Source organism: Gloeophyllum trabeum, assembly GCF_000344685.1.
Source record: "Gloeophyllum trabeum ATCC 11539 unplaced genomic scaffold GLOTRscaffold_00001, whole genome shotgun sequence".
In the NCBI taxonomy this organism is placed as follows: domain Eukaryota; kingdom Fungi; phylum Basidiomycota; class Agaricomycetes; order Gloeophyllales; family Gloeophyllaceae; genus Gloeophyllum; species Gloeophyllum trabeum.
The window spans coordinates 991,132-1,017,728 of NW_006920410.1; the positions used below are offsets into that span (position 1 = coordinate 991,132).

Consider the following 26,597-nt stretch of genomic DNA (forward strand, 5'->3'; position numbering starts at 1 on the left):
ATGACTTCCCGTAAGCATTTAGAATGCGTTTTGAGCAGTTCTAAATCTCTAAACGCATCAAGCCGAGATGCCGTCTTGTCACGCTCTCGCTTAGACCAAGTTTTGATGAGGCTCGTCGAGCAAAAACCGTCTCTAAACTTTAAATCTAGCAGGGGGGGTCGACCCCCCTTTCCAAATCTCCAGACGACTCTAAACGCTCGCTTAGCCTCGGTTGAGGTCCGCGTATCAAACCTGCCATCAGCACCTGCTAAATTGAGCGATCCGCTCGCCATAAATGGAAAGCGACCTCATGGTCGTGACTTGCAGTCGTCGAGCGTTGGTCTGGCATTACGGATGGGAGGAACAGTTCTATTTTTCCATTTCACCGTGGCAGCGAGTGTGACCAGGTACGCTGATGGCGTTTAGAACTGCGAAATCTAGGATTTTGGCTTACGGGAAGTCATCCACTTCCAGAGTTTCAAGGCGCAACTCTGTAGAACAGCCTCTGCACGTGCCCCACGTGGAGTGCTTGGCCTAATCTCGATCGTTTGGCAATTCCGTGCTTCCACCGACGTTCCTTGCCGCGCGTCCAAGTTCAAGTTGGAGTTTCAGCTCGAGTATCGTTCGGCTGACTGGAATCGCTGAACGCTCGAGGGGTGGGTACTGCTGCAGCGTCAGCTGTCCGCTTTGAGTGCTGATATTTCCGAGGAAATCCTGTGGCGCCCAAGATGGCTAGCGCGCTGTAAATATTTCAAACCATAGCATCGTCGCTGACGCTGCAACGTCGTTTTGCAATTAAAGTGACGTGCCTAAGGCCAGAGTAAGTAGGTTGCATAGCAGTGCGGTGGGCCGGCTGATTTTCTGACGCGATCAATATCCCTCGGAATGCACTGACCACTCACCCAAGCTATGTGAGAGGCAGCGCAGGTCGACTCGTATAAAAAGGTCCGCAGGCCGCGCTTTAGCTCTTGCCTGTCTGCACTCGGTTACACATAAGCTCCTATAAGTTTCTCACTATCTACTCGTCTCCCTATACTTAAATATGCCTGGTCTAATCGCTAATTGTCCTTCTGCAACATTCACAGTCCTCTATCATGACTCCGCCGACGACTTCCTCTCAGTAGCATATCCCACCCTTCGCCGCATCGAACGATCATCGAACATTATTTTAGCCCATGCGCTGAAGCGCGTGAGCGCCGAAGCCGTGCTCACGGACTATGAATTTATTTCACAGTCAGACATCGAGAAGATATGGACAGAGCAGGTCGCTGCCCACCTGCCAGCTTCGGCATTAAGGGCCAGCAGTAGCTCCCTCTGGCTCACACTGTGGTCATCTCCATCTCCGTCAGGACCCCACTCACTCGACCTAGTATTGTCATGTCTCAACTGGAGATTAGGCGACTACCCTATTTTTCTGTGGTCCCCCCATCAGTTCACATCTTCAGCATCATTGGTCCCGCGTGTTGCTCGACTCGCTGAGCATCTGGTTGCCTGTGTACCGCCGGAGCGAGTGTTCTCGGTCTTTGGCATGACCCCACTGGTCAAAACCTTCGCCCGCTACTGGACAGAACTCACCGGCTTCCGCCCCGAGCCCGAGCCGTTTTATGCAGCCTTCCTTACATACTGCACGGCTGAGACATTAAGGTCATCGGATAATGCCCTTCCATCGGGCCATCGCCTTCGTGATGCATCTATGACTGACTTGGAATCCGTTGCCCAACTATGCAAGGAGTTCGCAGACGACTCAGTGAGCACCGCGGATTATCTCATCGTGATCATACACTGAAGTACTCGCAAGGTTTATTTCCCGTTGACTATCGATGCTGCCCGTGTAGAAGCCGAGGAGCTCATCCGTAAACGGCAGATTTGGGTCTACGACGCGGATGGCGAGATCACTACCATATGTGCCGTCACTCGTAATTCTGTGAACGTCTCAGCCATAACTAAGGTATACACTCTTGTTCCCTGGAGGTGAGGACGTTTTACGGCTATCGGTACCTCTGTCTAACAAGTTGGCATATACAGGAAGAAGGGTTGTGCCCAACATCTTGTTCGATATGTTACTTCAAAGTGCGCATCAATCTTCGCAGGACAGCACATCACTGACAGTTTTGTTGTATTTAGGCTATTATTTGAATACCACAAGGAATCCGTTGTCCTCTATGTCGGGCATACAAACAACGCCCAGTACGTCTACGCTAAAGTAGGCTTCGTCGGCCTCTGCGGCAACGATAGACTGGCGGGCGTCGAAGACTCCCTCGAACTCGGCTTTGTCGGAACTCACCGGGGGCATTGGTAGACCCAACAAATCAACGACGCAACCATTCGAAGCCGGCCTCCGTATTCTTGTATTTATTCATCTATTTACTCTCCCCCTTCGGACTCGCAAACATCTCGGTGCCATCAAGCTTCTATTTATACAGCTGTATCTTTATCTCCATATTATGTCCGCTCCAAACTGTAGCAAGCTATTTCCTGTCCCTCGCAGCCGTAGGCGTACATGTTGTATAATTTCACCTGACACAAGTACATGCATCTTGGACTTCATATATTGGTAGCGGCAGACTTATCCCCTGCTCGAGATCGTTTTCGTTGCGATAAATTTAGATACCGCAGGGTGGCTCTTGATGATTCAGATTACGAGATATCTCACTAACTCATCTGCCGTCCTCCAGTTTCATAAAGTCTCCGCTCTTTCCACCTGTTTTACGTTCAACATAGATCTCTCCGATCATCATCTCCTTCCCCGCCACCGCTTTCAACATATCCCACACGGTGAGTAAACCCACCGAGACGGCGGTTAAGGCCTCCATCTCGACACCGGTCTTGCCTTCATAGTTCACGGTGGCGCGGCATGCTATGCTGTATCGCGGTGAATGATTGCCGTTTGGTGTCTCCGACGAGCTGGTCAGATTCGACTCGGATCTGAGGGGTTGTGATACTTCCGGAGTCAGAGTGACCGAGATATGGGACAGTGCTAATGGGTGACATAAGGGGATGAGGTCTGACGTCTTCTTGCAGCCCATGATAGCAGCTAGCTGCGCGACGGTTAGCACGTCCCCTTTTGAACGAGCTTTCGTTTTTGCTTTACTGAGAGGATCTGTCAGATCATCCTCCCCGGTCTCCCCAGGGTACGAAGTTGTGAGCAAGTCGTAGGCCACGGGCGGGATATGTATCCGGCCGACCGCAGTTGCAGACCTCTTAGTTGGCTGTTTGTCAGAGACGTTGACCATCGACGGACGGCCCATCTTATCCACGTGAGTCAACCGCGGAAAAGGTCCATGGCTATTTGAAGAGTAAACGCGGCGTTGGAGTTTCAGAACAGATGTATCGCGGAGCCAGTGATATATACGTCGATGAAACATCTTGATGATATTGCGAGCAGAAAAGCCTAGATTAAAAATACAACGAGTGTCCCAATACAGATATGGCTACCAGGGGAAGGAATCGACTCAACCTCCGATGAGTATCATAGGTCGATTCGGGCCCTCCTTGAGATCATCGAGATCCTTCATGCCGCCATGTTTTTCAGCCTTCCCGCGGACTGCTTGGCCGATCACTTCAAGGAGCTCGCTATCACTGGTGCCTTGTCTGATCCGATCGCGTAGGGACACTTCCTTGTTATCAAACAAACAGACCTGAACAGGTCGATGCTGTAGCATATCGAGGTTCAAAATGATGATGTGAAAGCATACCTTGATCTGACCATCAGCAGTGAGACGGAGGCGATTGCATGATCCGCAGAAGTGATCAGACATGCTGCTGATGAAGCCGAAGCTACCCGCATATCCGGGTATCTTGTAAGAGCGGGCAGTGTCGTTTAATTCATCCGCTGCCTTGAACAGCTCCGGATGCCTCGATGAGATCCGATCTAGTAGTTCCGACGAGGGTACCATCTTCGTCTGCTGCCACTTGTTACCTAACATAATTCAGATCCATATGAGCGATCGCACGAGGCGTAGGAAAACCTTCACAGACCTGTGAACGGCATGAATTCTATGAATCGCACGGACAGATTATTGTCTTTCGTCATCTCAACGAACTCGGGCACTTCATAATCGTTGAGATCCTTGATGACCACGACATTCAACTTCACGGAATGTAGACCTGGCGACTCCAGAGCAACTCGTAGTGAACGCAGAACTGCGTCATGGCCGGGTCGACGCGTCATGATCTCAAACTTGAAGGGGTCCAGAGTATCCAGGCTGGGATAAAGGAATCAACATTAGCACAGAAGTGGTGGGAACGAAGGTCGGCAAACCTCAGGTTCAAGTGCGTCAGGCCATTCTCAACCAGCTGGGGGATCCTCCGGTGCAATGCAATCCCGTTGCTTGTCATCCCGATGGACTGGAGACCGTATTTCCGGAGCTCATTCAAACGACCTGGACATATGGCTCGTTCGGCCAGTATTACCAGGTGGGCGACAATTCACTCACCAATCAGGTCAACAATACCCTTCCGAACAGTCGGTTCTCCTCCAGTTAACCGAATCTTTCTGACACCGCTCTTCACAAACAGTTCGGCCAATCGTATCACTTCATCATCGGTCAGTATATGCGATTTGGGTGACAGGTCCACGCCTTCGCTAGGCATGCAATAGAAACCTGCGCAGAATATTCAAGGCCTTAATTTCATCATACACAAGCGACGCGACTCACATCGTAAGTTGCACTTCTCGGTCAGTGAGATTCGTAGATAGTCATGCCGGCGCTGGAATGAGTCGATCAATGCGGGGGAGAAAGGCTTTTCTGCATCTATCTGCGCAATCTTGGCCTACCACGCATAGTCCGTTATCCTCCATAGCGCAATACTACTTGCTACTTACCTGCACCGAGCTGAGTAGAGATACTGGCTGAGCGTGTTCGCGCCGAGTAAACGTTTGAAACTGCCTATGCAATTTGGGGGCCCGTATGCGGGACATCATGACGGCTCAGAGGCATAAGAAATGCTTCGCATATTGGGCCCTGAAGTGACCGGGATGCTCAATGCTAATTTGGATGCAGCGTACAGCTGCAGTGGATCCGGCTGAACCTTACGCTTCTATTGGCCATGCGCTAACTGATACTGTAATAACCCAACCAGTCCGCGGGTCACGGGCTGTAAGCATTCTCAACAACGCTACGTACTTTCTGGAGACTCTGCTTTCAACTACGACTGCGAGGCGAGCGCCTATTCCACGACAGAATTACAAGTCTGCTTCTCACTGTCGCCGTACGAAGCCGATCTTCAAGCCACACCATCTCAAGCTTCAAGACCGATCGCTCCTCAATACGATACAGATAGGACTCATCACCGAGCCAAGAGGAATGGTCGCACCTGATAAATCCGCTCGAAGATCCTCTCTGGGCCCATGCTTACTCCTTTGCGCGCTGTTCTGCGCGACCTTGGCCGTCCTCACTAGTCTATCTCGCCGTGGCCATCCACCTGGATCTACAAGCTTGAATTACACAGTCGGATTGAGAGAATGGGGAATCCCCAGTGTTCCACCGATCACATACGTCGGAGACGTTTCAGGCTTTAAAGCCTATTCGCGACTGGTTACCCCTGCGCCAGATGCGACGCTGCAGCCGGACACCACCGCCATTGTATTGAATTGGTCTCGGTTCCGTAACGTCGTCCTGATTGCGGCCTTGCTATGCGATCCGACGCTGGACAGCGTTATTTCTCAGGTCTTCATCTGGAACAATAATCCCAAATCAATCGCCCTCAATGTGAGAAGATCTAAGTCCTAATCCCAAAGTCTCATCGGCCGAGTACGTTTCAATCGTGTCTAGGACTTTGCAGGGTCTGGGTGCTCGCCTGAGAAACTCAGGATACACAACTCTCCCTCTAATCTGCTTTTCAAAGCCCGTTTCATGGCTTGCGCCCAATCTAGTACACCATATTGCTTTACACAGGTACCGTTTTCCCCGGTGGATACCCTGTGGAAGGACCTGAATTTTTGCATGGGTAGGATGACGACTACTTGCTTCGTCCGGAGATTATCACGGCCCTTCAGGAGCGCATGACGAAGTCGCGACGACCAAGCGCGCTTCACCTCCTTCCGCCGCATGAGCACTTATCCAGTCAGCTGCGTGAGCTCCATTCAGTCGACGGAAGACTCCATACCTCGTTCGCCTGGCTCGGTCATGGAACAATTTTTCCTCGCGCGGATGCGGAGGAATTTCTCGAACTCCTCCATCGCCTCAACTTCACCTTCGAGGAAATGGGGATGGCTGATAATTATTTCTCTATTCTAAAAAATGAGATCCCTGAAATTTGGTTTGACCAAGGAATTGAACTCGGCGGTGGTCAGCCGTTCACAGCAGGTGTTGAGGGAGACTTGCGGAACAGAAGGCACATAGTCAGTATAAAGTTCGCTGGAGCTATTGAAGCACTAACGAGCATGTGAAGGGGAAGGCCGGGAAATATCTGGATGCTTTGTTGAGTTGGGATAATCCACCATGCCTACCGTCCGTTCCTGGCAAGAAGGAATCACCCTACGTTAATTACGATGCGATGGATTCTTCCCGTACCGGAATTTCTCGTTCTGCCTTGCTTGGGATTCCGGGAATGCTGGAGACGAACATCCGGCTGTTACCTGACGCACGTGAGTATACAGCAGACTCGGCTCAGGCAATGTTAGATCAAGAAGCACGCAACGCCGCTCTCCTGGGAGACCAAGGAAAGGAACACTATCTGCGCCATGCTCCTTCACAAGCTGTCGATGGGCTCCCAGATACATCTTTCATTAGTCCCGGGAGTACGATCCTTCGTTTGCCGGTACTGACGCCATATACTGATGTTCTTATTAGATGCTCGTGCAAACGATTTCATTGCTATCGACCTCCTTAACCCAATAAAATCCGACATTCAGACGCTCCAAATCGTATTCCTTGTGGATGCCGAGACAGAACGAATTCTGAAAACCTGTAAATTCGAGAGCTCTGTTGACGGCCTTCACTGGGTATGCCTTCCCCTTCCCCGCGAACAATAGCAACTGACCGAGATGGGCATCAGGCACAGGCAGATGACGTGTACTGCTTCGATAGCTCCGTCGAGATAGACGATCCCACATATTCGAGTGGGGATCGAACCCTCAGAGAATGTTATGCTCAGCTACCGCTCTCTTCCACTGATGCGGGACCAAGGCGCTTCCGTGCCTTACTTCGAGAATCAGTAGATACGAAGTGGCAAATCCACGAGATGTGGATCAGAGGAGCATCATGATCTCGAGCCTAAAGGGGAACACGTTCTGTACAGGGGACAAGCCTTAATCGCTATATTCCCGCTGACTTCTCTTGCGAATTGTGAAGGGTCAGGGGCGAGTCGCTTGCTTTTGTAAAGCTGTTTAAACTTTGTGTGACGTCCGAGGGGAAGCCGATTGGCTCGTGTTATTTCCGCCCTTCGAATGTGCGCTTTGCTTCTACTAGTACCTGCAGGTAAATCCTTGTCTGCCAACGATAAATGGCGGTAACTTCGGGGACCACTGGGAGATTAAGACTTACAAAGATGCCGTGACTCAACGCCCGGTAAGGCCGCGGATTCAGATACGTGGCTGTTATTTTGAGAGTACGCAGCGAACCTATCGCCCCTGGGGTGCTAAATGACTCACATTTTCCGCTAGATGCGGTGCATCTTGACAGTCAACTTGATGTGGGGACATACCAGACGCGATGTATATAAGGACCTTCGGACGAGATATCACTCCACTGACCCACCGGTGCCACCAGAACGTCTCAACCGGAATTCGAATCCATTGAAGACAGTCGCTCGTCCACTAGGTCTTATTTAGGAGGCGCAGTATCAAGCCTAGAATTCGAAGTCTCCTAGTACTGCGAGATGTCTCAGAATACCTTTGCAGATCCCAGTTTCTCCGCCGAGAATTACAGGGCACATCGTCCCAAGGTGAGCCTCTTTAATTTACAATGACGAGTACTGTACACGTGTACTAAATCGAAGCAGTACCCAGAGCATCTTTACCGAGACATCCTCCAGTTCCATGACTCTCAAGGTGGTCAACGAAGGCACGCAGTCGATCTAGGCTGTGGCCCTGTACGTCCAGAACCCTTCTGTTGGCCGTCAGGCTTCCGTTGACGACAAATTACTCAAGGGCATAGTCTCCGAGGCTTTAACTTCTTACTTCGATAAAGTAACTGGAGTGGATCCCAGCCAAGGCATGGTCGAGGTAGCCTCCAAATCCATCCCCGAAGGGCTCAAGGTTAAGTTGGAATATAAAGTTGGTTCCGCGGAGGATATCCCCGCGGAGCATGGGTCAGTAGACCTTATCACTGCTGGGACAGCTGGTCAGTGTAGTAGACCTCTTGAGCGTACGGCATCAATCTCATTCAGCAACAGCGCACTGGTTCGCCCCGGACTGGTGGTCCAGTGCAGAGAAGGTTCTCCGATCAGGCGGGACGGTGGCTTTGTTTTCTGCAGGTCGGCCCTTCATCGCTCCCAGTGCCCACCCAGAGGCGCAACGCCTCAACGCCATAATGCGAGATGTTGTCATGTCGGTCCTCAAAAACTATTTCCAGTGCGCACGCTGATGGTTGGGTTATATGTGTATGTGCACTTATCTTCAACTTATCCTAGGAAAGGAAACGAGATTGCCTTTGATATGTCAAGGGAGCTTGCTCTCCCACCTTCGGACACAGGCGTATGGGGTCCTGTGGAGCGTAAGGTCTGGAACAACGACGAGGCTGCAGGTCAAGAAGAAATATATATGTCAGAGAAACTGACCATACACCAGATGGTAAGTGTAATCGAAGAGATTGTCCCAGACCATAGATTGACCAATTTATCTCTCATGCTATGTAGAAGGCAAGAGCTAGAACGTAAGCCACAGGCAGCGACGTCGTCATCCGTCGTACTGAGCCTTTCGACTTAGGGGGAGCCCTGTACACCGATGGGAGGCAGCCAATCCGTGAGTAACGCGAACCTCCAATTATTCCGATTTGATGGCTGACTGTCCTAACTCCTCCAGAGAGAAAGTAGGCACTGCCGAAGATCCTATTGAGAAAGCTGCCGCCGCGGTCAAGGAGATCACAGGCTGGAGCGATGAGCATGCTTTTGAGATGGGATACAGGCTTTCTTTGATAATGGTCAAGCGGCTCTAATCCGTACTATGTCTCTCGCTGTCATGGGCCCGAGCGGGAACGTATGATCGCAGAATGTGCCTTTAGGGCCGAGTGTCTAGATACAATGCAATATGAAGCAATCATTAATGTAGATATTACCTTCGCTGACCTGTATGTCCATCCACACAGAAGGTGGAAGTACCTCCGCCCGACGCCGCGGACGCTACCCCGCTTACATCACCGCCACCTGCGATAAAGCCTCCGCTTCACCTCCGCACTTGCACCGCCGCCTGCGCATGCCGCGGCGAGCCACAACCAAGTAGTCTTGCACTTGTCTATCCCTTGAAGCTTGTCACAGTCCTTTGATTCCCAAGCAGATGTCTCTACAGAGCTCCCTCCGAAACCTGACGAAGAGTCTGCCCTACGCAACTGGCGGTCGAAGATATGTTTCCGTGAAGGTGATAGAGTTCCTCCGCGACGCGGCTGCCTTCCCACTAAGTTGTTTGGACTCAGTCAATACTGCATGGCTCACCGGAAGCCAAGGAAGCGGGCGACGTTGAAATTCAGCAGCACTCTAGGCTGATTGCTCGCGGGAAGTACGTTCACGGGTTTGAAGGTATGATGACTATAGGGCTCCGTTGGTGTCTTTCTAATGGTGTTGCCAGTACACCGAGTCAGGCCAGACGCTACCGAGAAATACATCGCAGCCGCGTCAGTACTTTGCACTGAAGACGGAGCTGCCCTTAGCCTAACGCTTGATGAACTGCAGAGAGGAATATTACACTGGGCTGAGAGAGGATACCGATCTGCATGTGAAGCTGACCGGCAACTGGCAGGTGACAGTCGGCGAGCAGGACACGTTCTGTAGCTTCATTTCCATTGTGCCCACCGCTTCTCTAGTTGACAACCACTTTGCAGATCACATTCTGGAATATGAGAACTATACTGGATACGATAGGACATCGGCGATGTTGCAGGGGTCGAAGGTGCGCGACTGAGAAGACTTGTTTCTGGGTGGTGTCTCACATACCTCAAGCATGAGAAAGCATACTCGAAGATGCTTCCGTATCTTACGTCTCGTTCCTCGCAGCTAAGCCAGGAATTTGCGTTCTTTCCCACTGCACCTCCCCATGCGCAAGGAGGTATTTTTGAGCTCAGGTCTTACCAGCTGAGACCCGGTGCTCTCTTGGAATGGGAGCATGTATGGTAAGTACAGTATCCACGTCTTGAAATTCCGGCAGATTCTAACTATGCTTGCCGGAACAAGGCGGAGAGGTATTGAGGCACGCAGGAAGTTAGTCGCCCCGGTCGGCGCGTGGTTTTCTCAAGTAGGCCGTCTACACCAAGTGCATCACATGTGGCAATATCCGTACGTGTCCGACTAACTCCGGTGACTCGTCCACTCATCTGCCAACAGCGATTTGGAAACTAGAAAGGAGATTCGGGAACAGGCCTGGAAAGTGGACGGTTGGGCCGAGACTGTCTCGAAGGTCAGGACGGTTTGTTGCCATTCACTTTACCCTTCCTGATTGCTGTCGGATTTAGACCGCACAACTAGCCAAGACTATGGACGCTTTCATTCTGTCCCCTCTGCCCTTCAGTCCGCTGAAGTAGTTAAGGACCTACTACTCCGAGGCTGATACACCTACTTCTGATGCCTACATGATGCTTGGATTTACCTATATTGGTCAATCGCATACCTCATAAGTAACGACCGGGACCGACTGCCACCAACCACTTGTACACTGAAGCCTGAGATGACATCAACGTCGAGTTTATCGAACATACTGCCGCGGCAATGGTAGAGGTATCTCGGCATACACGGCAGGGTCGATCACCTTTGGAAGAAGGCCAAACAGTAGAAAAAATCGTGGTATCGCTCGTAAAGTTGAGCCCCATGTTTGCCTTCTATGCCCGAGGAGGTCGAACGCAACTTTGCGCAAGATACACGGCACATACACGGCTAGTCAATCCAGCGTTTCGTTATACCACGATTTTTCGCTGTAGATGCAGTGTGGAGTAAGAGCACAGCGCATGCATGTCGAGGCCCTGAGCAATCGTCGCGGGATCTGAAAATTCTTCCCCAGTTCACGTGACTGATCTACGGTAGGATGTATCGCGAACCCGAAGCTGCGAACCGAAACCGTACTCAGGCTGCTATATGTATCGCGTCGCCTGAATTTCCGTCTTTCGTGATCCTCTGGTGCACCAGCGTTCAGCAATACGTGTTGTTCTGCCATGACGACGACGTCTCGCGTCAACTGGAGATTGGAGGGCTCAGATGAGGAAGGTCACGATGGGCATGAATCGGAGGCAGCCGTACGAAAGAGGAGCAGCAGAGGCAAGCTACCGATTCGTCTAGCGGGATTGTGAGTAATCATGGGTCCATATAGCTTGTGATCAATGCCGAAAGTCAAAGAGCAAGTGCGAGCGTTCACCGGATAGCACGACATGCAAGAACTGTGCTGCAGCTGGTGTGGGTAAGTATCCCCCTTACGCACTAGATCAATAGGCAGCATCTGACCTGAATGTATCTACGATAGCTTGCACATTTGAGGGTAAGATCGTCGCGGCGTCACGTTATGATTCGTTTAACTCTTGTGCTTAAAGGTCCAAGCTATAAGCGAGGGCCACCCAAGGGTTACATAAATGCCATAGAGCACAGGTGGCACATGGTGGAATCCCTCCTTGGAGCTATCGTGTCCTCCCCGGATCCGCGATGTCAAAGTATTGTTTCCGATCTACGGCGAGACGAACTGGCAAAGGACATACTCGAGAGAGTGCAATCGGGTCCATTCGTAAGCACGTCTGGATGAGGTGGGGCACTCGATACTGAAAACTTGCAATTCGTGCAAGGGTCCTGCTGGTCGAGAGAAGCAGAAGTCCGATGCGAGCAAAGAGGATTTCTTTGTCTCCTTCTTTGCGGGCGAAGCTAGCTCTGCCCGGGATCGGTCACGCCCTCGCAGGCAATCGAGAGTATCTCGCGAAATAGTATCATCCCGAGAAGGTACGTGAGTCCGCTGAGCGTTAGAAGGACACCAAGCCATGATTCATGTAGAGAGTACGAAGCTACCGGTCCCCACTATGGATTGGCAGGATAAATTGTCGCATAGATTGGCTGCCCCTGCGAGCCATGGTCATACCTCTTTCGGGCTCACGAGCGCTGTCTTCCCGGATAGGTCAAAATATGACCAGTCTGGGAGGCCGGTGTCTCAGCGGCGCCGCACCAACGGGTCCGTTGGCGAGGGTGGCGATTGGAGGGGTTATGCCCATGATAACCTGACTGGTATGACTTAGGCTCTTCCTCAGAAATGCTTCTACTGACACGCGTTGCCAGACTCGGATAGCGATTCCATAGATAGTGAGACCGAGAATCAGAGCTTCGGCCAGTTGTCACTGGACGAGAACAGTGAGGTATGTTGCCGGTCCACCAGTCTTTCCGCATGGCCTAGACATGTTCGTTAGGCTCGATTTCCTGGTCGTCCAAGCGGTTTGCACGTTCTCGCAAAGACGGAGCGCGAGGATGACCGCACTGAAGGCGGCATATGGTGAAATAGCTCCTGTTTCTTCGCCATTCACGATCACTGACCGCCCCTTTAGGCGTTTCCCTATGATGGGCATATGGCCCCCAGCACGAAATCAGATATTATCCTACCAGGATGAAGAATTCGTGGACGTGAACATGCCTGACCCTGCACTGCAAGACCGCCTAGTCGAGTTGTACTTTGCCTATGTACACCCGGCATTTCCGGTTGTCCATAAGCGCCAGTTCTTGAGGTTATACCAGGAGAGGTGAGTTGCCTACCAATCCTGAACAGCATTGATTGACTGTTACCATTAATTTGTATTCTTGTCCTTCCTTGTAAGTACCAGATTTGGTCACGAATGTCTTGACGCCCGAACTGATTGCAGCAACTATTCAGGGCAGACGGGTCACCGGGTTTGACATCATTCCCCCTCAAGGCCCTCAGCGTTCCCAGACTCTATCCAAGGTTCTGCTGTTAGTCATGTTTTCTATCGCTACGCGGTATATAGACGGGGCGGGGAACGAAGACACTTGCCCTTATGCACAGTCGGCTCGACTGATCATTGGTGAGCGCATCTGATACGTCTACCGATAATATTTGGCTGTGACGTTTCAATAGACAAAGTCTACCACCACTCTCGGCCGTCTACATGCCAAGTTTTGCTCCTTTTGGGCGTGCGAGCATTCGGCATCGGTATGTTGATCTGCTTTCGCCACTCTAAATGTCCTGTACAAGTCCTTTCAGGGTCCTTCGAGCAAGGCTGGCTGTATATTGGTACGTCCTTTGGTATGATTTCTTCCCGTTCGAGAAATGACGTCCATGAGAACAGGCATGGCCATTAGAATGGTGTGCGAATCCGCATATATAACAACGCTTGCCTGACCCTGTCCGTCTAGGCACAAGATCTAGGCCTGAATCGTGACCCCGATAAGTTCCAGTACCACGGTGGTGACATGTTTGCATTAGAAGAGAAGCAATTCCGGAAGACGATATGGTGGTCTTGCTGTTTGGTGGATAAGTAAGTAGACCTGCCGAGGGACAAAAGGATATGTTGCTGATCTCGAACATAGGTATAGCTGTGTCTTTATGGGTAAGCTCTTAGTGCCTATAAGGGACTGCAACGCTCTAATCGGATCCAAGGTCGACCTCCCATGATCAATAGCGCAGACTTTGACACGCCGTTGCCTGACGTCGATGAGGTGCGTTTCGTGTCATGGCATGTGTTAATACGTGTATATTTGACGTGCTTACCCATATACTACAGGAAGGAGATAGTGAGGAGTGGCGTCGCTTAGAACCTGGTGATGCACCAAACGAATATTTGCCTGTGCCGGGCAGGCAGCAAAGCTATTTCAGAGCAGTGACCGGTCTTTGTACGCGCTGTTGCTTTGCCTGTCCTCCTGCATGCTCATTGGTATTCAGCTGTGATCGTGGGCAACATATTGCAAAAAATGTACAGCATACGACTGAAGTCCCGCAACAAGTTGAGGGCAAAGCTCCTGGACCTGGAGCGTAGCATGGACCAATGGTTTTACAACCTGCCGGAATGTCTCCGCTACGACAGCGCAAGCGCCTCACGACCCCCGCCGCCGCCATACATACTTCATCTCCATGTATATTATAATTCCGCGAGACTTCTGCTCTACTCTCCCTTGTGAGTTTCTAGATCCCGTCGTCAAGGCCCTGGCTGACCTCTCTCGCTAGGCTACCACCCGTTGATGAGATTGCGTAAGAGCTGCCATTACCCGAGGCAAAACCGTTCGTTCTCAAAGATCATCATAGGACCGGTCATCTTGCTGCCGACTCCAGGGACACCCTCTCCCTCCGAATCTTCGATCAGTGTCAAAGTGCTGCTTGCACAATCAGCAGTTTAGGTAGGATAGTTCTGTCTCCATTTGACTATCTCTTATATCTTCAATCTGAAGTCACGACATTCCACAAATGGTTCAACCTCAAGTACTCCTCCCCCATATTTACACATCATTCCTTCGCCGCTGGGTGAGTTCCAAGCTTGGCATCAGATATTCCGTGCGGTCTAACATGCATTTCGCAGTAACATGCATATCGTCACGCGTAAGTGAGCTTTTATGGTGCTGTGTTTCCATGTTCTCTTACGCTCCTGTTATCAGTCAAACTCCGTCCGAATAACCCCCAGGCATCACTAGGTTACGAGCAGGTGATACGGGCGTCGAGATCCATAGCGGTATGCTTCACCTGTCCTTGACTTGTTGTGTTTTCTCACGTGTTTGTATCCAGCAAACCTGGTCTAGTGCTCAAAGAGTGCTGGATCTACTGAATAGCGTCAGGTTGCAATATGAGAGAGTAACTGGAAACCTTATCAACCCCCCTCCAAGACAAAAGCGTAGCGCGGACGAAGGGGGAGAAAAGAGCTCCGACCTCTTACAGAGAAGGGCTTTCGGAACAAGTCCAGAACCAGAGCCGGAGGAGGCACCGGAGGTAAGCCGACGCATCTTGGCGAACATGCTCGGCTTGGACGTTCCTGGCATCGAGCCTTCTACCTCTTTCTTCCCCGGGTACGAGTGGTGGCCTCGCAGCCCCTCGACGAGTTCCCGTTCTCTGGAAACCTCATGGTCACGGGCATCAAATACACCAAGCAGTAGTGCTCCACCTCCTGTCCCTTCCGTCCAGACGCATCCGCGGATTGTTGACTGGCAGCAGGGCTACCCCGAAAATCTGTCACTTCCGAGCAGTGATCCTCGCGCTCGTCCTCCACCTTGAATTGTACTATTATTCGTTCCCGTCACCATGTGTTATCTATGTTTTCTCAATCTGATGTAGCATACGTACTTCTAGAACCTCACCTTAATTCTAATTTAACCAGAAACGGTGTGTACTAGCGGATGTTTAGAGCTGTTCAGAGTTGGTTGCTTTTCGAATCATGTACCGCTGTTACCGTCGCGGCACTTCTCCTTGTACTTCATTTAGACAGACCTTTCCGCCTGCGGCCCGCAGGCACGTGTCCAAAACATGCGGCTCGCAAAGTTACAAATTGGGTAAAAAGCATCTGATAGCGCGAACAATGGGCGTAGTGGGCGCTTAGCGCCTTTGTTTGGGACCCACAAGAACAACGTCTTACCATAAGTGCCCTCCCCCGATCCTCAGATATTCGAAAGCGTCGGGAGGTGGTAGAAACGCCCATGGCGAGCCTGACAAGTCTACTCAATCCTCAGAATCATGTCGAGGGAAGTGATAGGTAAGAGTTCTCGATTTTTTGCCCGCTGCCTGGCGCTCATGTAACGGTCTCATCGATTCCTCGCTACTAGCCACGATATTTCACCCCCACCAACCCATGCGCTACCGTCACCAGCCTCTACATCCCTCGAGAATTCGTCTGAGGATGTTCCCCGCTACACCCCGCCAAATACGATTGTGAATATACACCCCCCTCACCCACACTGTCCGGACACCCTAGCATGTCTACCCGACACGAACGGCCGGCCACAACATACTCTGCCAGTCATATTACGCTGCGCAATCCTGGGCAGTGCGAAAAAGAGGCTCACAATTCGGGAGATATACGCGGCCATGGAGGAGAAATATCCGTATTACAAGACTGCCGGTCCTACATGGAAGGTGAGCCCTTGCTACGCCGTAGCCACAATCTCACAAATGCTGATCGGGGTTCAGCAATCGGTCCGACACCATCTGTCGCTGAACAGGTTATTCGAGCGACAGCCACGGCCGGTCACCGACCCGGGATTCGGCTCATATTGGACTGTCAATCTCTCAGCACCACCGGGCACGAAGCGACCCCGCAAACGTGGGCGGACAAATAAGGACGTCCCTCCAGAAGCACAGCCTGGGGCACCGAAGAAGAGAGGCCGTCCTCGCAAGAGTGCACAGGATGACAGTGTCACCGGCTTGCCCTCTTTCACCACCCTTGCGATGTCTGCGGACCGGACGCTTAAGAAATGCAAGGTCTCTGCGCTGCGCACCGGAGGAAACGCCTGCACAGAAGAGGACGAAGACGAGCTCATGGAGTATGAGGACAGACCTTTCTCTGAGGACGAATGCGAGAGCGAGGAACGGGATCGTTTCATACTGAGGAAGGCAACATACGGTGAAGCAAGCGCAAGTCAGAGCGCTACCCAGAAGCTCTGCCACATCCAGTCGGCTGACATCGAGGGAACCCACACTCCCAATGGAGAGGATGAGTCCCCCGAAGCCATGCTCGACCGTCTCAGGATTGAAATGGCAGGCCTGAAGAGACAGTCCGCTGACGCCGTCTCTCTGTCCGAGAGAATGTCTGACCAGTTGATGGAAGCGCAAGCTGAGGTGTCCCGGGCGAAACAGCGATTGAGGGCTCTAGAGACTATGTTAGAAGAAGAGGCCAGAAAGAGAAGAGAGGCGGAGAGGTTAGCTGAAGAGGCAGAACGACTGGCAGACGAGGAAGCGAAAAGGAGACGGGAGGTCGAGGAGGCGATTAGGAGCAGAAACGAGTGGGTCGTGACCACACCACCTACCAGCGACTGATGAAAGGATATCTCACCGGTCCACCGGAAGCGGGGGTCAATGCCAGGCAGAATATATTTATGACCGCGGTTGCTTTGAAGGGTCGGAGACGCGTCTGAGTCCTGATTCTGGTCTTCGTCCAACCGTGTATCACATTGCATGCACCATGCGCGCATCGAGCTTCGCGCTCACTACTATGTTTGTCCAATTGAAGGACACAGTAATACTGGCAATGTTAGCTATCGTGACACTGAAGTCGTCATCATTGACATTTCTCGGCATTGTACATACCAGTCATACTCGTGGCAATATCCTCGGAGCACTAAGCCAATGCTTGATCTAAGACATAAAGAAACGCTCGACTTCGCGGAAACGTGTGGTTTGAGAGTCGAAGTCCGATATAAGGCGCTTACCAGAAAGAGGCCACGTAAACAACTTTATACAAGTCGGCATGCAGACCGAATTCAATCTCGTCACCTCTACACGATACGACCCGGTCAACCTGGTCGAAGGCGATCGCTACTGGCTCCTTTCATACCATGTGGATCGCCTCAGGAGAGCTGCTGGGGAGCATGGCTGGACTAATGTGAAAGCGTTGACGGTGGACGAGGTAAGGCTTGAGTGCGAACGAGCGGTCAGCGAGTTCATAGACGCGGATGAGAGTACAGCGTTCAAGGTGAGTACGATGGCCTTTTGATGTTACGTACAATAAACGCAGAAGCATAGATACGGATCCTGTTAACACCTACTGGGATCCTGACTGCCACAGCCAACGCTACGAGGCCCCTCCTCCCCTTGTCCCACCCCTCATCTGGAGAAATCTTCGATATTTCGTTGTTTGACGCAGGAGATGCGACGGGCTCAACTGCAGCGTCGAATCATCCTCTCGCGGGACAGCCTTATGTCTCCCTGTACCTTGATACCGAGCCAACCTCGCCGTCGATATTCACGAGCACCAAGACCACCAATCGCAAGCACTATGATGATGCTCGGAAGAGGGCTGGTATACGTCCTATGACTACGGCCTCGGCCTCATCTTCCGCTGCCAACCATCCCGAGGCGCATACCCTACAGTCCAGCGACTGCGATGTTCTCCTCTACACTCCCGATCTTCTCATCTCAGAGACTACCATCCGGAACGTTGCATTCCCCCGCTCCTCCCCTTCCGGCGCAGCTATCTGGCTAACGCCATCACCCAGCACGGGCTGTTTACCTGGCGTCATGAGGAGATATTTGCTCGATCAAGGCAGGATTCAGGAGGCCAAACACGGTGAGCTGCGGAAGGAAGACGTGACCCCGGGACAGTTGCTGCTGGTATTCAACGGAGTCGAAGGTGTTAGGATAGGGAGAGTGGCTGAAATAGCTTTAAACGACGGCCATACTTGAAGCTCTCCCCTCTTTGACCGGTTGGCAACTAGATATACCCTTCTCGGACTCGGAAGTATCGTTTGTATCGGTAAGAGCTAGAAGACAAAGGCGTCGTTGATCAGAAGATTTATCACGGTTTGTAGTCTGCACTATTGCATCCAATTACGAGTCAATCTCCATTACATCGTCTTCGTCTTCATCCACCCCGCCGAATATACCCCCATCCATCTCTCCGAGGACATAATCAACGACATAGCTCTCCTTCACCAACCTATCCATCCGTGCCAGATGCCTCTCCGTATACGGGATGAGCGCGTCCAGCAGTTCGTGTAGGCTGTTCGCCCCGTCGCCCGTAACAAGCTCGTCCGGTCCTGGCACACCAAGCTCGCCGGCGGAGAACGCCTTCATCAAGCGCTCGGCGTCCCAGACGCGAACGATGACGCCGAGCACGCCCTGCGCCACGCTCGCGTTTTTCGCGTTGGTGTTCCAGTCGCGGACGTACTTTAGCAGTTTAACCAGATCGGGCGGGGTAAGCTGTCGCAGCAGCTTTGGTAGAACGGGACTCGACGGTTCGTCTACAGCTGAGGAGAGCAGGTCGCGGAACAAGGACAATAGTCTTCCGGGTTGTTCCATCGCCAGGGCGAGGGCGACAGCATGCTCGTAGTCGTGGAGAGATAGGTAGTTTAGGAAATCTTGCTCCCTGTCGTTGGGGTTAGCACACGGAATTACTCGCAAATGCTGGGGCGGCGTACTTCAGTACCATTTCGGCTCTCTTGGACTCCTTCTCTGCCTCGATTTCCTCCGTGCAGTCTTCCCAAAACGTAAGGAGGGAGTCCGCAGCGCCGGACACGATCGTCCGCGCATCTTTGCTTACGGCTAGGGTCCATACCTTCATATAGTTGCATCAGCTTTATCACATCCAACAACGAATTAAGACACAACACAAACCTTCTCCTCATGTCCGTCCAAAGTGCACAAGCACTCTTCACTCCTACCGTCCCACACTCTCACGAGCCCATCACCCCCAGTGCTCACAACCTGCGCCTGGCCCGCCCCTCCCTCCCTCGGCAGCCACAACACCCTAAGCACCGCGCCCCCATGCCCCTCCAGCGTCCTTACGCACGCAAAGTCCTCGAGGTTCCATATCCTCACTGTCTTGTCCCCGCTCCCCGTCGCGAGCACACGCTCGCCCGGCGCGAACCGCACGCTCCACACGCCGCGCTTGTGCCCGGCGAGCGTCGCGAGCAGCGTCAGCTTCTCGCGCGATATCGCAAAGACCTTCGCGGTCTTGTCCTGCGAGCCCGAGGCGAGCAGCTGGTCGTTGGGGGAAATATCGAGCGCGTTGATGTCCTTGTCGTGCGCCTTGTGCGTGAAGAGGGACTTGCACTTCGCCGGCGCCGTGTTTGCGCGCGGGTCGTAGCTCGCCGGCACGCCTGAGATGTCCCACATCTTGATCGTGCGGTCCTGGCTGCCGGTGAACATGAAGCTCACCGCCCCGTCCTCGCCGCGTTTCCGCGGGAGCGCGACCGCGCCGACGCTCTCCGCGTGGCCCTCGCAGACGCCCACGCAGCCCCAGCCCCACCCCGCGTCCTGTGGGTGGGAGTAGGGCGCCCAGATGCGCGCGGCGCGGTCCTTGCTCCCGCTCGCGAGCAGCCGCCCGTCGGGGCTGCTGTCGAGGCAGAGCACGATCTCGGTGTGCCCCTCGAGCAGGCGCGCGTCGAGCGTGGATGTGTCGTACACGCGGATGAGCGAGGAGTTGGTCGCGAGCGCGAGGTGCGTGTCGTGGGCGGAGGGGACGGGGGAGAGGAAGGTCGAGTCGATGATCTCGTCGTTGAACCCGATGAGTTGCCGCGTGAGGGAGAGGGAGGAGAGGGAGTGGAAGAGGATGTTTTGGTCGGCGTGGATGGAGACGATGGTGGAGGTTGAGGGGAGGTACCTGTGGAGTGTTTAGTTTACGCGTAGCATATAGTGAGATATTAGCGTACATGGCGTCTAGGATCTGTCGCTGTTCTTCCTGGTCGTCTGGAATGTTGTCTTGCTCCTTGCCGAGGGTGAAGAGGACGTTGCCTTCTCGTGCGTCCCATATTTTGACGACGCCTTTCTCGCCCGCCGTCCAGAATCTGAGCTTTGCCCCGTCAGAGCTGGACCCTGCAAGGTCCTCGTCTGGGTGGAGCAGGCCGACAGCCTCCACGCGCTCTAGCACGGGGACTGTCTTGACGAGAGTAGGAAGCACCTCTTTCTCCTTGCCTTTCTTTTGGGATTTAGTGGCAGGTTTAGGCTTTTTGACGGCCAAGTCCCAGACGAGTACGACGGAATCACGTCCACCGCTGACAAGCCATTTGCCGTCGGGAGATACGTCCAGCCCTCGCGGGACCGATACATGGCCTTCGAGGACCGCTTCTGGCTTCGAGCTCGCGCCAGTCTTTGCCGCGGCGGACGCAGCAGACAAATCAAATATGCGTATGCGCGTGTCCGCGGAGCCCGTGATGAGCTGCATCTTCTCCTGGTAGCCGACCGCCGACGGGTCGCGGGGAAAGTTGAAGGCGAGGGCGCTGACGACGCCGCCGTGGCCCTTGAAGACATGGGTGGGGAAGCCGCGGAGAAAGTCCCAGACTTTGACGACGCCGTCGGCGGAGCCGGAGGCGAGGTAGGTGGAGGTGGGGTCGGTCCTGCAGACGTGGACGGGGGACTCGTGGGCGCGGGAAATGACGCGGACGGGGTGGACGGGCTTGGGCAGGCGGGTGGGGGACGCGGGGATCTCGTAGACGCGCAGGGCAAGGCTGGTGGTGAAGAGCAGCAGGTGGTTCGAGGATGGCGAGATGCACAGAGCGGTGATGGATTCGGTGTCCTGGGAAATAAGTGAGTGGCTATATGCGCCGGTATAGCCGGCTACGCACACCCATAAATCTGCATATCTCCTGGCCGGACTTGACGTCGGTCAGGATGGCTTCCTCGCCGACGCAGGTAACGAGCTTGGTGCCATCCTGCGACACGGCTGCCGGTCCCCCGGTGTGCAAGGGTGCGATGACCTTTGCTTTTTTGAATCTGTAGTGAAGGTTAGCATTGGCCTGGAACACAACATACAACGCACGCAGTCTTGAGCTTTGCGTTTGTGGCCATAGCGCCTGCACTGAAGCTGGACTTGACGAAACTTTTCAGAGCGATCTGCGGACGGGATCTGGCCACGTGGGCGGGAGAGTGTGGCGCCAGTGCGTCGGTACTTGGCGAGAATCCGGGGTCATGCGAGCCTGCGTATAAAGCCGCAGTGCTTCGGCGCCTCTCACTCTCTCTATCTCTCGTCCAGGTCGCCCACAGCCAGCAGCCAGCATGTTCACCGTCAAGGCGACCTACCGCAGCCAGACCCGCAAGTTTACCTTTGACCAGTCGCTCTTTCCGTCTTATCAGCAGTTGTTTCACCAGGTATGTCGTCGTCGTCGTCGTCGCTCACGGCGGCTGCGTCCTCAGCGATTCGTACTGTGCTCTTTCGCCGTTGCTAACGTTGCTGTTCGCAGCTTTATCGCGTCTTTCCAATCTCTCAGTCTTACTACCTCTCCAAATTACTGTTCGCGCCCCAACCCGCATTCCCCAATTCGCGTATCCTGCTGAGCAAGGAAGTCCACAACGCCGAGCAATACGAGCGCGCTATCCAGCAGTATAACGGCCGACCGTTGCCCGGCGCGTTACTCCGTTTCACCGTCTTTGACGACACTCCACACAAGCCAGCCGTTGGGAAGGGCATTGGTGTGAGCTCTCAAAGTGGCAGTGCTCCCGAGGGCCGTGCCGCCAACGATATCTGGCTTACTGGCCCCGAGGAGTCTATTACCGTCACGCCCAGCATCAGGGTCAGTCCCTTGACCCAATGCCACTCGGCGCGCTCCGAGTCGCGGTCCCCAATGAACCTCGAAGACTGGGACATGGAGCTGCATAGACTCATAACGTACGACGAAGGATCTGCTACGGGTACCTACGTGCCATCTCCGCAGCCCTCCATCTCGAGTCTCGGGCCGCAGCAGCCGCAGCACATGCCGGGACTACAACATGAACGCATGCGAGCCTCGCCTCCGTCGTCCTCAGCATCTCGCACTCCGCGAGCATCGCCGCCGCGCTCTACATTCAACGAGTCCATGCCACAGCGTGACGTCGACCCGTTGCCTGTCATCCAGGACCTCTTCACCAACTTCGTCAGGGACTTCGACCGTATCATGGAACGGAGCTTCGGCGAGCGGTGGAGGGAGCGCACCCAGTCTCCCCAGATTCCCCCAGCTCCGCGCGGTGCCCCGCCCTCTTCTGTCGTCGACGGGGCAAACGGGATCCCCCCGCCCCCACCGCCGCTCTTCGACGGCATCGCCAGCAATGTCGCCATGTCCGGCATACCGCCCCCGCCCATCCTCGACACGTCACGCCCGCCGCAGTCGGCAGGCTCCTCGCCCCCTACCGCTCAGTCCAGAGACACCGCGTTCAGCATGCCCGGCGCATTTGTGGACCCGGCGGTCGTACTCGGGCTGGCGCGCCCCGAGCCGCAGTCCTCGCACATACCTCCGCCTCCGCCTCCACCTCAGCCTCATTGGAACTCGTATTACTCACCCTCGTGGAACGTGCCGCCTCCCCCGCCGTTGCCGACCTTCCCCGGGAGCTTCGAGAGTCATTCGTCGCACCATGCCTCAAGTGAGCCACCGCGGGTGCGGGTTGTCAGCCCGCCGCCGTCGCCCCCGTCTCCAATGACTCCGAGCGTCGTGTCCCAGGCGCCGAGCAGCGTCAATTCGAACGCGCGCGTCGGTATTGCCAGCCAGAACGGGAGCACGAGAAACGCCCAGGAGACCGTCATACATTTGGACGTCGTCTGTGATTCGTGCAACGAGATCGTCGTCGGCGTGCGGCACAAGTGCCTCGATTGCCCTAGTAAGATGTCATCACGTTTATCTGGGGTTTTGACCTGACGTTCGTCCCATAAGACTACGACCTGTGCACGCCGTGCATGGAGTCCGGCTCGGCGGAGCTGCACAATCCGTTCCATGAGTTCTTCGATGTCACCGAGCCGGGGGGGATGTATGTGCACAACGTCTTCAGCGGGAACGGCGAGCGGACTGCTGCGCCGCCCGTGGAGACCAGGACCAGGCCTGCTGCTGCCGTTCCTCCTGCGGAGCCTGTTCGGCACAATGCGACTTGTGATTTGTGTGATTCGAGGATTGTTGGGGAGAGATATGTGAGTTGGTTGTCGGTTATATGGGGGTTGAGTGGCTGACGTGTGGTGATTTGTAGAAATGCTTGGACTGCCCTGGTACGTGTAGCGATCGGTAAGAGATGTTAGGGCGAAGCTGACCATTCACGTAGACTTCGACGCGTGCGAGCGCTGCTTCTCGTAAGCCCTGCTTTCTTACAGACATCTGAATATGTTGCTTATGAGATTGCATTTGCAGTATAACCCCTGAGCAGCACCCGAGTCATGGGTTTGTGCGCGTGAAGGATTCCAAGGATCTCATTGTGGGTAGCCGCTCCTCCTCTAGCTTAGATTATTCTGACGTTCCCCGCGTAGCTGAGGCATGATGCCTCTGCGACGGAAGTGCATACTGCGAGGTGTGACTGTAAGGTCTTCATTTTTACAAGGTGGTGCTAGTACTGACATCATGGATCTTGTTAGCCTGCACTCAGGTTATCGTAGGGGTCAGGTACAAGGTACGTTGATCATTCAAGCGAGCCGGTTTGTCTGTGTATGAACTCACGCGCCTGTCATGTAGTGCATGCATCCTGCCTGCCCGGACTATGATCTCTGTTCGAGATGCGAGGCGATGCCCATCCCCGTCCACCCTTCCAACCACCCGATGTTGAAGTTGAAGGGGAGCAATGATGTCGTACCGAGGGTCAACAGCTACGCCGAGGACCGTCAAGAGCAAGAGCGTCTTGAAAGGATGCAGAGGATTCTCCGGGCTAGGGAGGAAGAGCTGGAGCAGCGCGAGGACGCAGTGAACCTCCGGAGCGATGCGCTGAACCTACGGAACGACGAACTGGAGGAGCGCGAGCGCGAGATCGCCGCGATCGACCACGCGTTGGGCGAGCGCCAGAGAGAGCTGGATGAAAGGTTCAACATCTTAGAAGGCAGAGAGAAGATCGTGGAAGAGAAAGAAGAGGTCTTCGAGAGGCGGGAGGATTACTTGATGACGCGTGAAGGCGCTGTTGACCAGGAGATCGAGGCGCGTCTGGAGGCTATGGAGGATAAGGAGAACGACCTCCAAGTTCGTGCTGAAACACTCGAGGACCAGCTCCGCGACCTTGAAGCGCGGAGGGAAGAGCTGGACGCTGAGGAGATTACGCTTGAGGGGAGGCAGAGGAGTCTTGAAGACTGGGCAAACAACCTGGAGTGCTGGGAGTCGCGCCTTGAGGAGACGTCTGCGCTGCTCGATAGACGCGAGATGGAGTTGACCGAGAAGGAGAGGGATCTGGAGGATGAAAGGGTCCCTCCCTACGTCCCGGCTGCCCGCGCTGAGTCGCCATGGAGGAGATATGCGCAGGACCTCCTGCCGCTCAACCTCCCGCAGGTGCCCACCCACGTTCCGAATATCCAGGTCGAGCCCCCTTCTCCCTCTTTGATCGATATCGACCGTGTTCCGGCAAGGCCTGTTGCTGTTGCGATGTCCGCCTCTCCCCAGACTTGGCCTACCCCCGAGGAGATTGACGATATCATACGGAGGAGCGAGACGACGTATCCGGAGATTGAGACTCGTGATTTGCACCATGATGGTCATTCGACTGAGTCTGAAGATGTTATGATGCCTGGGACGCTCCCCATGTTCGCTCAGCGCACCAACAACGCCAATTCGACCGTTAGCTCTGGCACCCCGTCGGCTATGTCTGCGCTCTCGTCCTTGCCGCTAGCCCCGTCCAACGTCGGGAGTGACATGTATAGTGAGCTTTGGCCGGCCGTTGCCTCGGAGCTAAGGCATTTGTTGCAGCCATCGACTGAAGCTGTGCCGGATGAGGGCTCCTTGCCCATCGAGCATACTGTTTCCGAGGGCGAGGGTCTGCGCGACCCGACTCCTATGCCAGGATCTCACACCAACGAGGATATCGTCGATGTCTACTCTCCACCCCTTGCCAAGGAGCCTCTGTTAGCTCGCCCGAATGAACAGCTTGCGCCTCCTGAGATTCTCTCTAGGCTCGCGAGCTCACTCGCTGGTTTGCTAGCTGCGCGGCCGATTTCTCAGCCGTCGGCGACTGTTCCTGACGCGGAGCCGACTGACCCCTTCGCTGACGAACTCGCGACCGAACCCGAAGAGCACCGTTTCGCTGATGAACTCGCAACCCAACCTGAAGAGCACGTTGAGTCTCGTGCTGAGACTCCGGCCTTGCCTCCGTTGCGCGCGACCTGCGTGTCTGAGAACAATATCCCCGACGGGCAGATCTTCCCTCCTGGCGCTGAGTTTGTGAAGTCTTGGAACGTTATCAATGATGGTGAGAGGGAGTGGCCCGAGTCCACGGTGTTGGTCTTCGTCGCAGGCGATCGTATGGGATCTGGCGCCGACACTGCCAAGTTCAAGGTTGGCTCTGTGCCAGCTGGTGAGACCGTTGATGTCTGGACTGGAGAGCTCAAGGCACCCGAACACCCCGGCAAGTACGTGAGTTACTGGAGGCTGAGCGATGGCCAGGGCAATCAGTTTGGCCAGAGTCTATGGATTGAGTGAGTAGATGTTCCTATTGTATCGGATCAGCACTCTAACTCCCATGATTGTAGTATAAGCGTTGCGGAGGTTGATACGTCTTCGGGCTCAGAGTCGTTGGCGGCGTCCTCCGTGATCATGCCTCACGCTGTCGGCGAGGCTCCGATGCGGGCTGGTCAGACTACGACTGAGGCGCCTACAGTGCAAGCACGGTCGTTGACTTTGCCGTCGACAGCATCAGGCGAGACGCTCTCGGATGTTATTTCAGTTGGCTCTTCGGCTTCGCTGATCAGTCATCCTGGTTCCCCCTCGTCTGCTCATGGATCGATGGACGAATGGGAGGACACCAGAGGCTCCGTGACTCCTCCTTTGGCTCCGACCGTAGGGGAGAGGGACATGGAGTACATTGTGCTGTACGAGAGTTCCGACTCGGGACGGGATTGAAGATCTGGTGGAAAAACAGTGATAGGTAGTGGAAACAGTAATATGTTGTCCTGATTTTATCAGGCAACCCCCCCCCCCCCCCCCCCCCCCCCCCC

At 54.1% G+C, this 26,597-nt stretch overlaps 11 protein-coding genes across 11 annotated transcripts; 9 read left to right on the forward strand and 2 right to left on the reverse strand.

Moving 5' to 3' along the window:
• Positions 1 to 1,021: 1,021 nt before the first annotated feature.
• On the forward strand, positions 1,022 to 2,278 carry GLOTRDRAFT_102066 (uncharacterized protein; the record flags this gene model as incomplete). The annotated part of the gene is made up of 5 exons (XM_007862518.1): positions 1,022 to 1,043; positions 1,065 to 1,726; positions 1,778 to 1,950; positions 2,005 to 2,049; positions 2,104 to 2,278. 5 exons carry the CDS (start codon positions 1,022 to 1,024, stop codon positions 2,276 to 2,278), a joined length of 1,077 nt encoding a protein of 358 aa, XP_007860709.1.
• Positions 1,778 to 4,953, reverse strand: GLOTRDRAFT_67711 (molybdenum cofactor biosynthesis prote). The gene is made up of 10 exons (XM_007862519.1): positions 4,805 to 4,953; positions 4,638 to 4,752; positions 4,416 to 4,583; positions 4,241 to 4,361; positions 3,958 to 4,184; positions 3,675 to 3,898; positions 3,437 to 3,617; positions 2,104 to 3,370; positions 2,003 to 2,049; positions 1,778 to 1,948 (listed from the first exon to the last, which is right to left on the reverse strand). The coding sequence occupies exons 1-8, from the start codon at positions 4,901 to 4,903 to the stop codon at positions 2,637 to 2,639; spliced, it is 1,869 nt and encodes a 622-aa protein (XP_007860710.1). The 5' UTR covers positions 4,904 to 4,953; the 3' UTR covers positions 1,778 to 1,948; positions 2,003 to 2,049; positions 2,104 to 2,636.
• A 271-nt stretch (positions 4,954 to 5,224) lies between these two features.
• On the forward strand, positions 5,225 to 7,188 carry GLOTRDRAFT_134973 (uncharacterized protein; the record flags this gene model as incomplete). Its single annotated transcript, XM_007862520.1, has 6 exons — positions 5,225 to 5,690; positions 5,754 to 5,876; positions 5,933 to 6,322; positions 6,373 to 6,721; positions 6,774 to 6,925; positions 6,979 to 7,188. Exons 1-6 carry the CDS (start codon positions 5,286 to 5,288, stop codon positions 7,186 to 7,188), a joined length of 1,629 nt encoding a protein of 542 aa, XP_007860711.1. The 5' UTR covers positions 5,225 to 5,285.
• A 481-nt stretch (positions 7,189 to 7,669) lies between these two features.
• GLOTRDRAFT_108867 (S-adenosyl-L-methionine-dependent methyltransferase) lies at positions 7,670 to 9,203 on the forward strand. The gene is made up of 8 exons (XM_007862521.1): positions 7,670 to 7,866; positions 7,924 to 8,013; positions 8,072 to 8,264; positions 8,317 to 8,494; positions 8,554 to 8,713; positions 8,779 to 8,795; positions 8,849 to 8,884; positions 8,945 to 9,203. The coding sequence occupies exons 1-8, from the start codon at positions 7,801 to 7,803 to the stop codon at positions 9,075 to 9,077; spliced, it is 873 nt and encodes a 290-aa protein (XP_007860712.1). The 5' UTR covers positions 7,670 to 7,800; the 3' UTR covers positions 9,078 to 9,203.
• Positions 9,204 to 9,690: 487 nt separating this feature from the next.
• Positions 9,691 to 10,036, forward strand: GLOTRDRAFT_30170 (uncharacterized protein; the record flags this gene model as incomplete). Its single annotated transcript, XM_007861986.1, has 3 exons — positions 9,691 to 9,749; positions 9,808 to 9,902; positions 9,957 to 10,036. The coding sequence occupies 3 exons, from the start codon at positions 9,691 to 9,693 to the stop codon at positions 10,034 to 10,036; spliced, it is 234 nt and encodes a 77-aa protein (XP_007860177.1).
• A 59-nt stretch (positions 10,037 to 10,095) lies between these two features.
• Positions 10,096 to 10,652, forward strand: GLOTRDRAFT_32197 (NIPSNAP-domain-containing protein; the record flags this gene model as incomplete). Its single annotated transcript, XM_007862103.1, has 4 exons — positions 10,096 to 10,244; positions 10,306 to 10,407; positions 10,456 to 10,528; positions 10,584 to 10,652. The coding sequence occupies 4 exons, from the start codon at positions 10,096 to 10,098 to the stop codon at positions 10,650 to 10,652; spliced, it is 393 nt and encodes a 130-aa protein (XP_007860294.1).
• A 617-nt stretch (positions 10,653 to 11,269) lies between these two features.
• GLOTRDRAFT_134976 (uncharacterized protein) lies at positions 11,270 to 15,319 on the forward strand. Its single transcript, XM_007862522.1, has 24 exons — positions 11,270 to 11,379; positions 11,432 to 11,518; positions 11,582 to 11,596; positions 11,649 to 11,836; positions 11,895 to 12,045; positions 12,097 to 12,324; positions 12,376 to 12,452; positions 12,504 to 12,586; positions 12,639 to 12,830; positions 12,967 to 13,130; positions 13,184 to 13,258; positions 13,310 to 13,339; positions 13,395 to 13,411; positions 13,462 to 13,583; positions 13,636 to 13,655; positions 13,706 to 13,764; positions 13,830 to 13,938; positions 13,988 to 14,219; positions 14,270 to 14,293; positions 14,348 to 14,439; positions 14,491 to 14,563; positions 14,619 to 14,638; positions 14,695 to 14,768; positions 14,822 to 15,319. The coding sequence occupies exons 1-24, from the start codon at positions 11,277 to 11,279 to the stop codon at positions 15,302 to 15,304; spliced, it is 2,718 nt and encodes a 905-aa protein (XP_007860713.1). The 5' UTR covers positions 11,270 to 11,276; the 3' UTR covers positions 15,305 to 15,319.
• Positions 15,320 to 15,608: 289 nt separating this feature from the next.
• Positions 15,609 to 17,356, forward strand: GLOTRDRAFT_112955 (uncharacterized protein). Its single transcript, XM_007862523.1, has 3 exons — positions 15,609 to 15,779; positions 15,850 to 16,159; positions 16,214 to 17,356. Exons 1-3 carry the CDS (start codon positions 15,724 to 15,726, stop codon positions 17,057 to 17,059), a joined length of 1,212 nt encoding a protein of 403 aa, XP_007860714.1. The 5' UTR covers positions 15,609 to 15,723; the 3' UTR covers positions 17,060 to 17,356.
• A 133-nt stretch (positions 17,357 to 17,489) lies between these two features.
• On the forward strand, positions 17,490 to 18,424 carry GLOTRDRAFT_124019 (uncharacterized protein; the record flags this gene model as incomplete). Its single annotated transcript, XM_007862524.1, has 2 exons — positions 17,490 to 17,714; positions 17,765 to 18,424. 2 exons carry the CDS (start codon positions 17,490 to 17,492, stop codon positions 18,422 to 18,424), a joined length of 885 nt encoding a protein of 294 aa, XP_007860715.1.
• On the reverse strand, positions 17,496 to 21,526 carry GLOTRDRAFT_112956 (WD40 repeat-like protein; the record flags this gene model as incomplete). The annotated part of the gene is made up of 7 exons (XM_007862525.1): positions 17,496 to 17,714; positions 17,765 to 19,106; positions 19,159 to 19,295; positions 19,355 to 20,342; positions 20,392 to 21,254; positions 21,304 to 21,451; positions 21,498 to 21,526. The coding sequence occupies 6 exons, from the start codon at positions 21,524 to 21,526 to the stop codon at positions 18,569 to 18,571; spliced, it is 2,703 nt and encodes a 900-aa protein (XP_007860716.1). The 3' UTR covers positions 17,496 to 17,714; positions 17,765 to 18,568.
• A 156-nt stretch (positions 21,527 to 21,682) lies between these two features.
• On the forward strand, positions 21,683 to 26,577 carry GLOTRDRAFT_134979 (uncharacterized protein). The gene is made up of 10 exons (XM_007862526.1): positions 21,683 to 21,826; positions 21,919 to 23,305; positions 23,359 to 23,609; positions 23,666 to 23,684; positions 23,738 to 23,765; positions 23,824 to 23,887; positions 23,940 to 23,988; positions 24,045 to 24,079; positions 24,142 to 26,078; positions 26,133 to 26,577. Exons 1-10 carry the CDS (start codon positions 21,734 to 21,736, stop codon positions 26,500 to 26,502), a joined length of 4,233 nt encoding a protein of 1,410 aa, XP_007860717.1. The 5' UTR covers positions 21,683 to 21,733; the 3' UTR covers positions 26,503 to 26,577.
• Positions 26,578 to 26,597: the final 20 nt, after the last annotated feature.

Coding starts and splice junctions, on each gene's coding strand:
- GLOTRDRAFT_67711 (XM_007862519.1), bottom strand. CDS start 4,903: ATGATGTCCCGCATACGGGCCCCCAAATTGCATAGGCAGTTTCAAACG. Junction 3,899..3,957: donor AGAATTCATGCCGTTCACAG/GTCTGTGAAGGT, acceptor GAATTATGTTAG/GTAACAAGTGGCAGCAGACG. Junction 3,618..3,674: donor CTGCTGATGGTCAGATCAAG/GTATGCTTTCAC, acceptor CGACCTGTTCAG/GTCTGTTTGTTTGATAACAA.
- GLOTRDRAFT_108867 (XM_007862521.1), top strand. CDS start 7,801: ATGTCTCAGAATACCTTTGCAGATCCCAGTTTCTCCGCCGAGAATTAC. Junction 8,014..8,071: donor TCGATCTAGGCTGTGGCCCT/GTACGTCCAGAA, acceptor AAATTACTCAAG/GGCATAGTCTCCGAGGCTTT. Junction 8,885..8,944: donor CGATGGGAGGCAGCCAATCC/GTGAGTAACGCG, acceptor TAACTCCTCCAG/AGAGAAAGTAGGCACTGCCG.
- GLOTRDRAFT_134976 (XM_007862522.1), top strand. CDS start 11,277: ATGACGACGACGTCTCGCGTCAACTGGAGATTGGAGGGCTCAGATGAG. Junction 13,584..13,635: donor TCTTGCTGTTTGGTGGATAA/GTAAGTAGACCT, acceptor TCTCGAACATAG/GTATAGCTGTGTCTTTATGG. Junction 14,769..14,821: donor GGGCGTCGAGATCCATAGCG/GTATGCTTCACC, acceptor GTTTGTATCCAG/CAAACCTGGTCTAGTGCTCA.
- GLOTRDRAFT_112955 (XM_007862523.1), top strand. CDS start 15,724: ATGGCGAGCCTGACAAGTCTACTCAATCCTCAGAATCATGTCGAGGGA. Junction 15,780..15,849: donor CATGTCGAGGGAAGTGATAG/GTAAGAGTTCTC, acceptor CCTCGCTACTAG/CCACGATATTTCACCCCCAC. Junction 16,160..16,213: donor CTGCCGGTCCTACATGGAAG/GTGAGCCCTTGC, acceptor ATCGGGGTTCAG/CAATCGGTCCGACACCATCT.
- GLOTRDRAFT_134979 (XM_007862526.1), top strand. CDS start 21,734: ATGTTCACCGTCAAGGCGACCTACCGCAGCCAGACCCGCAAGTTTACC. Junction 23,306..23,358: donor CAAGTGCCTCGATTGCCCTA/GTAAGATGTCAT, acceptor TCGTCCCATAAG/ACTACGACCTGTGCACGCCG. Junction 24,080..24,141: donor TCGTAGGGGTCAGGTACAAG/GTACGTTGATCA, acceptor CCTGTCATGTAG/TGCATGCATCCTGCCTGCCC.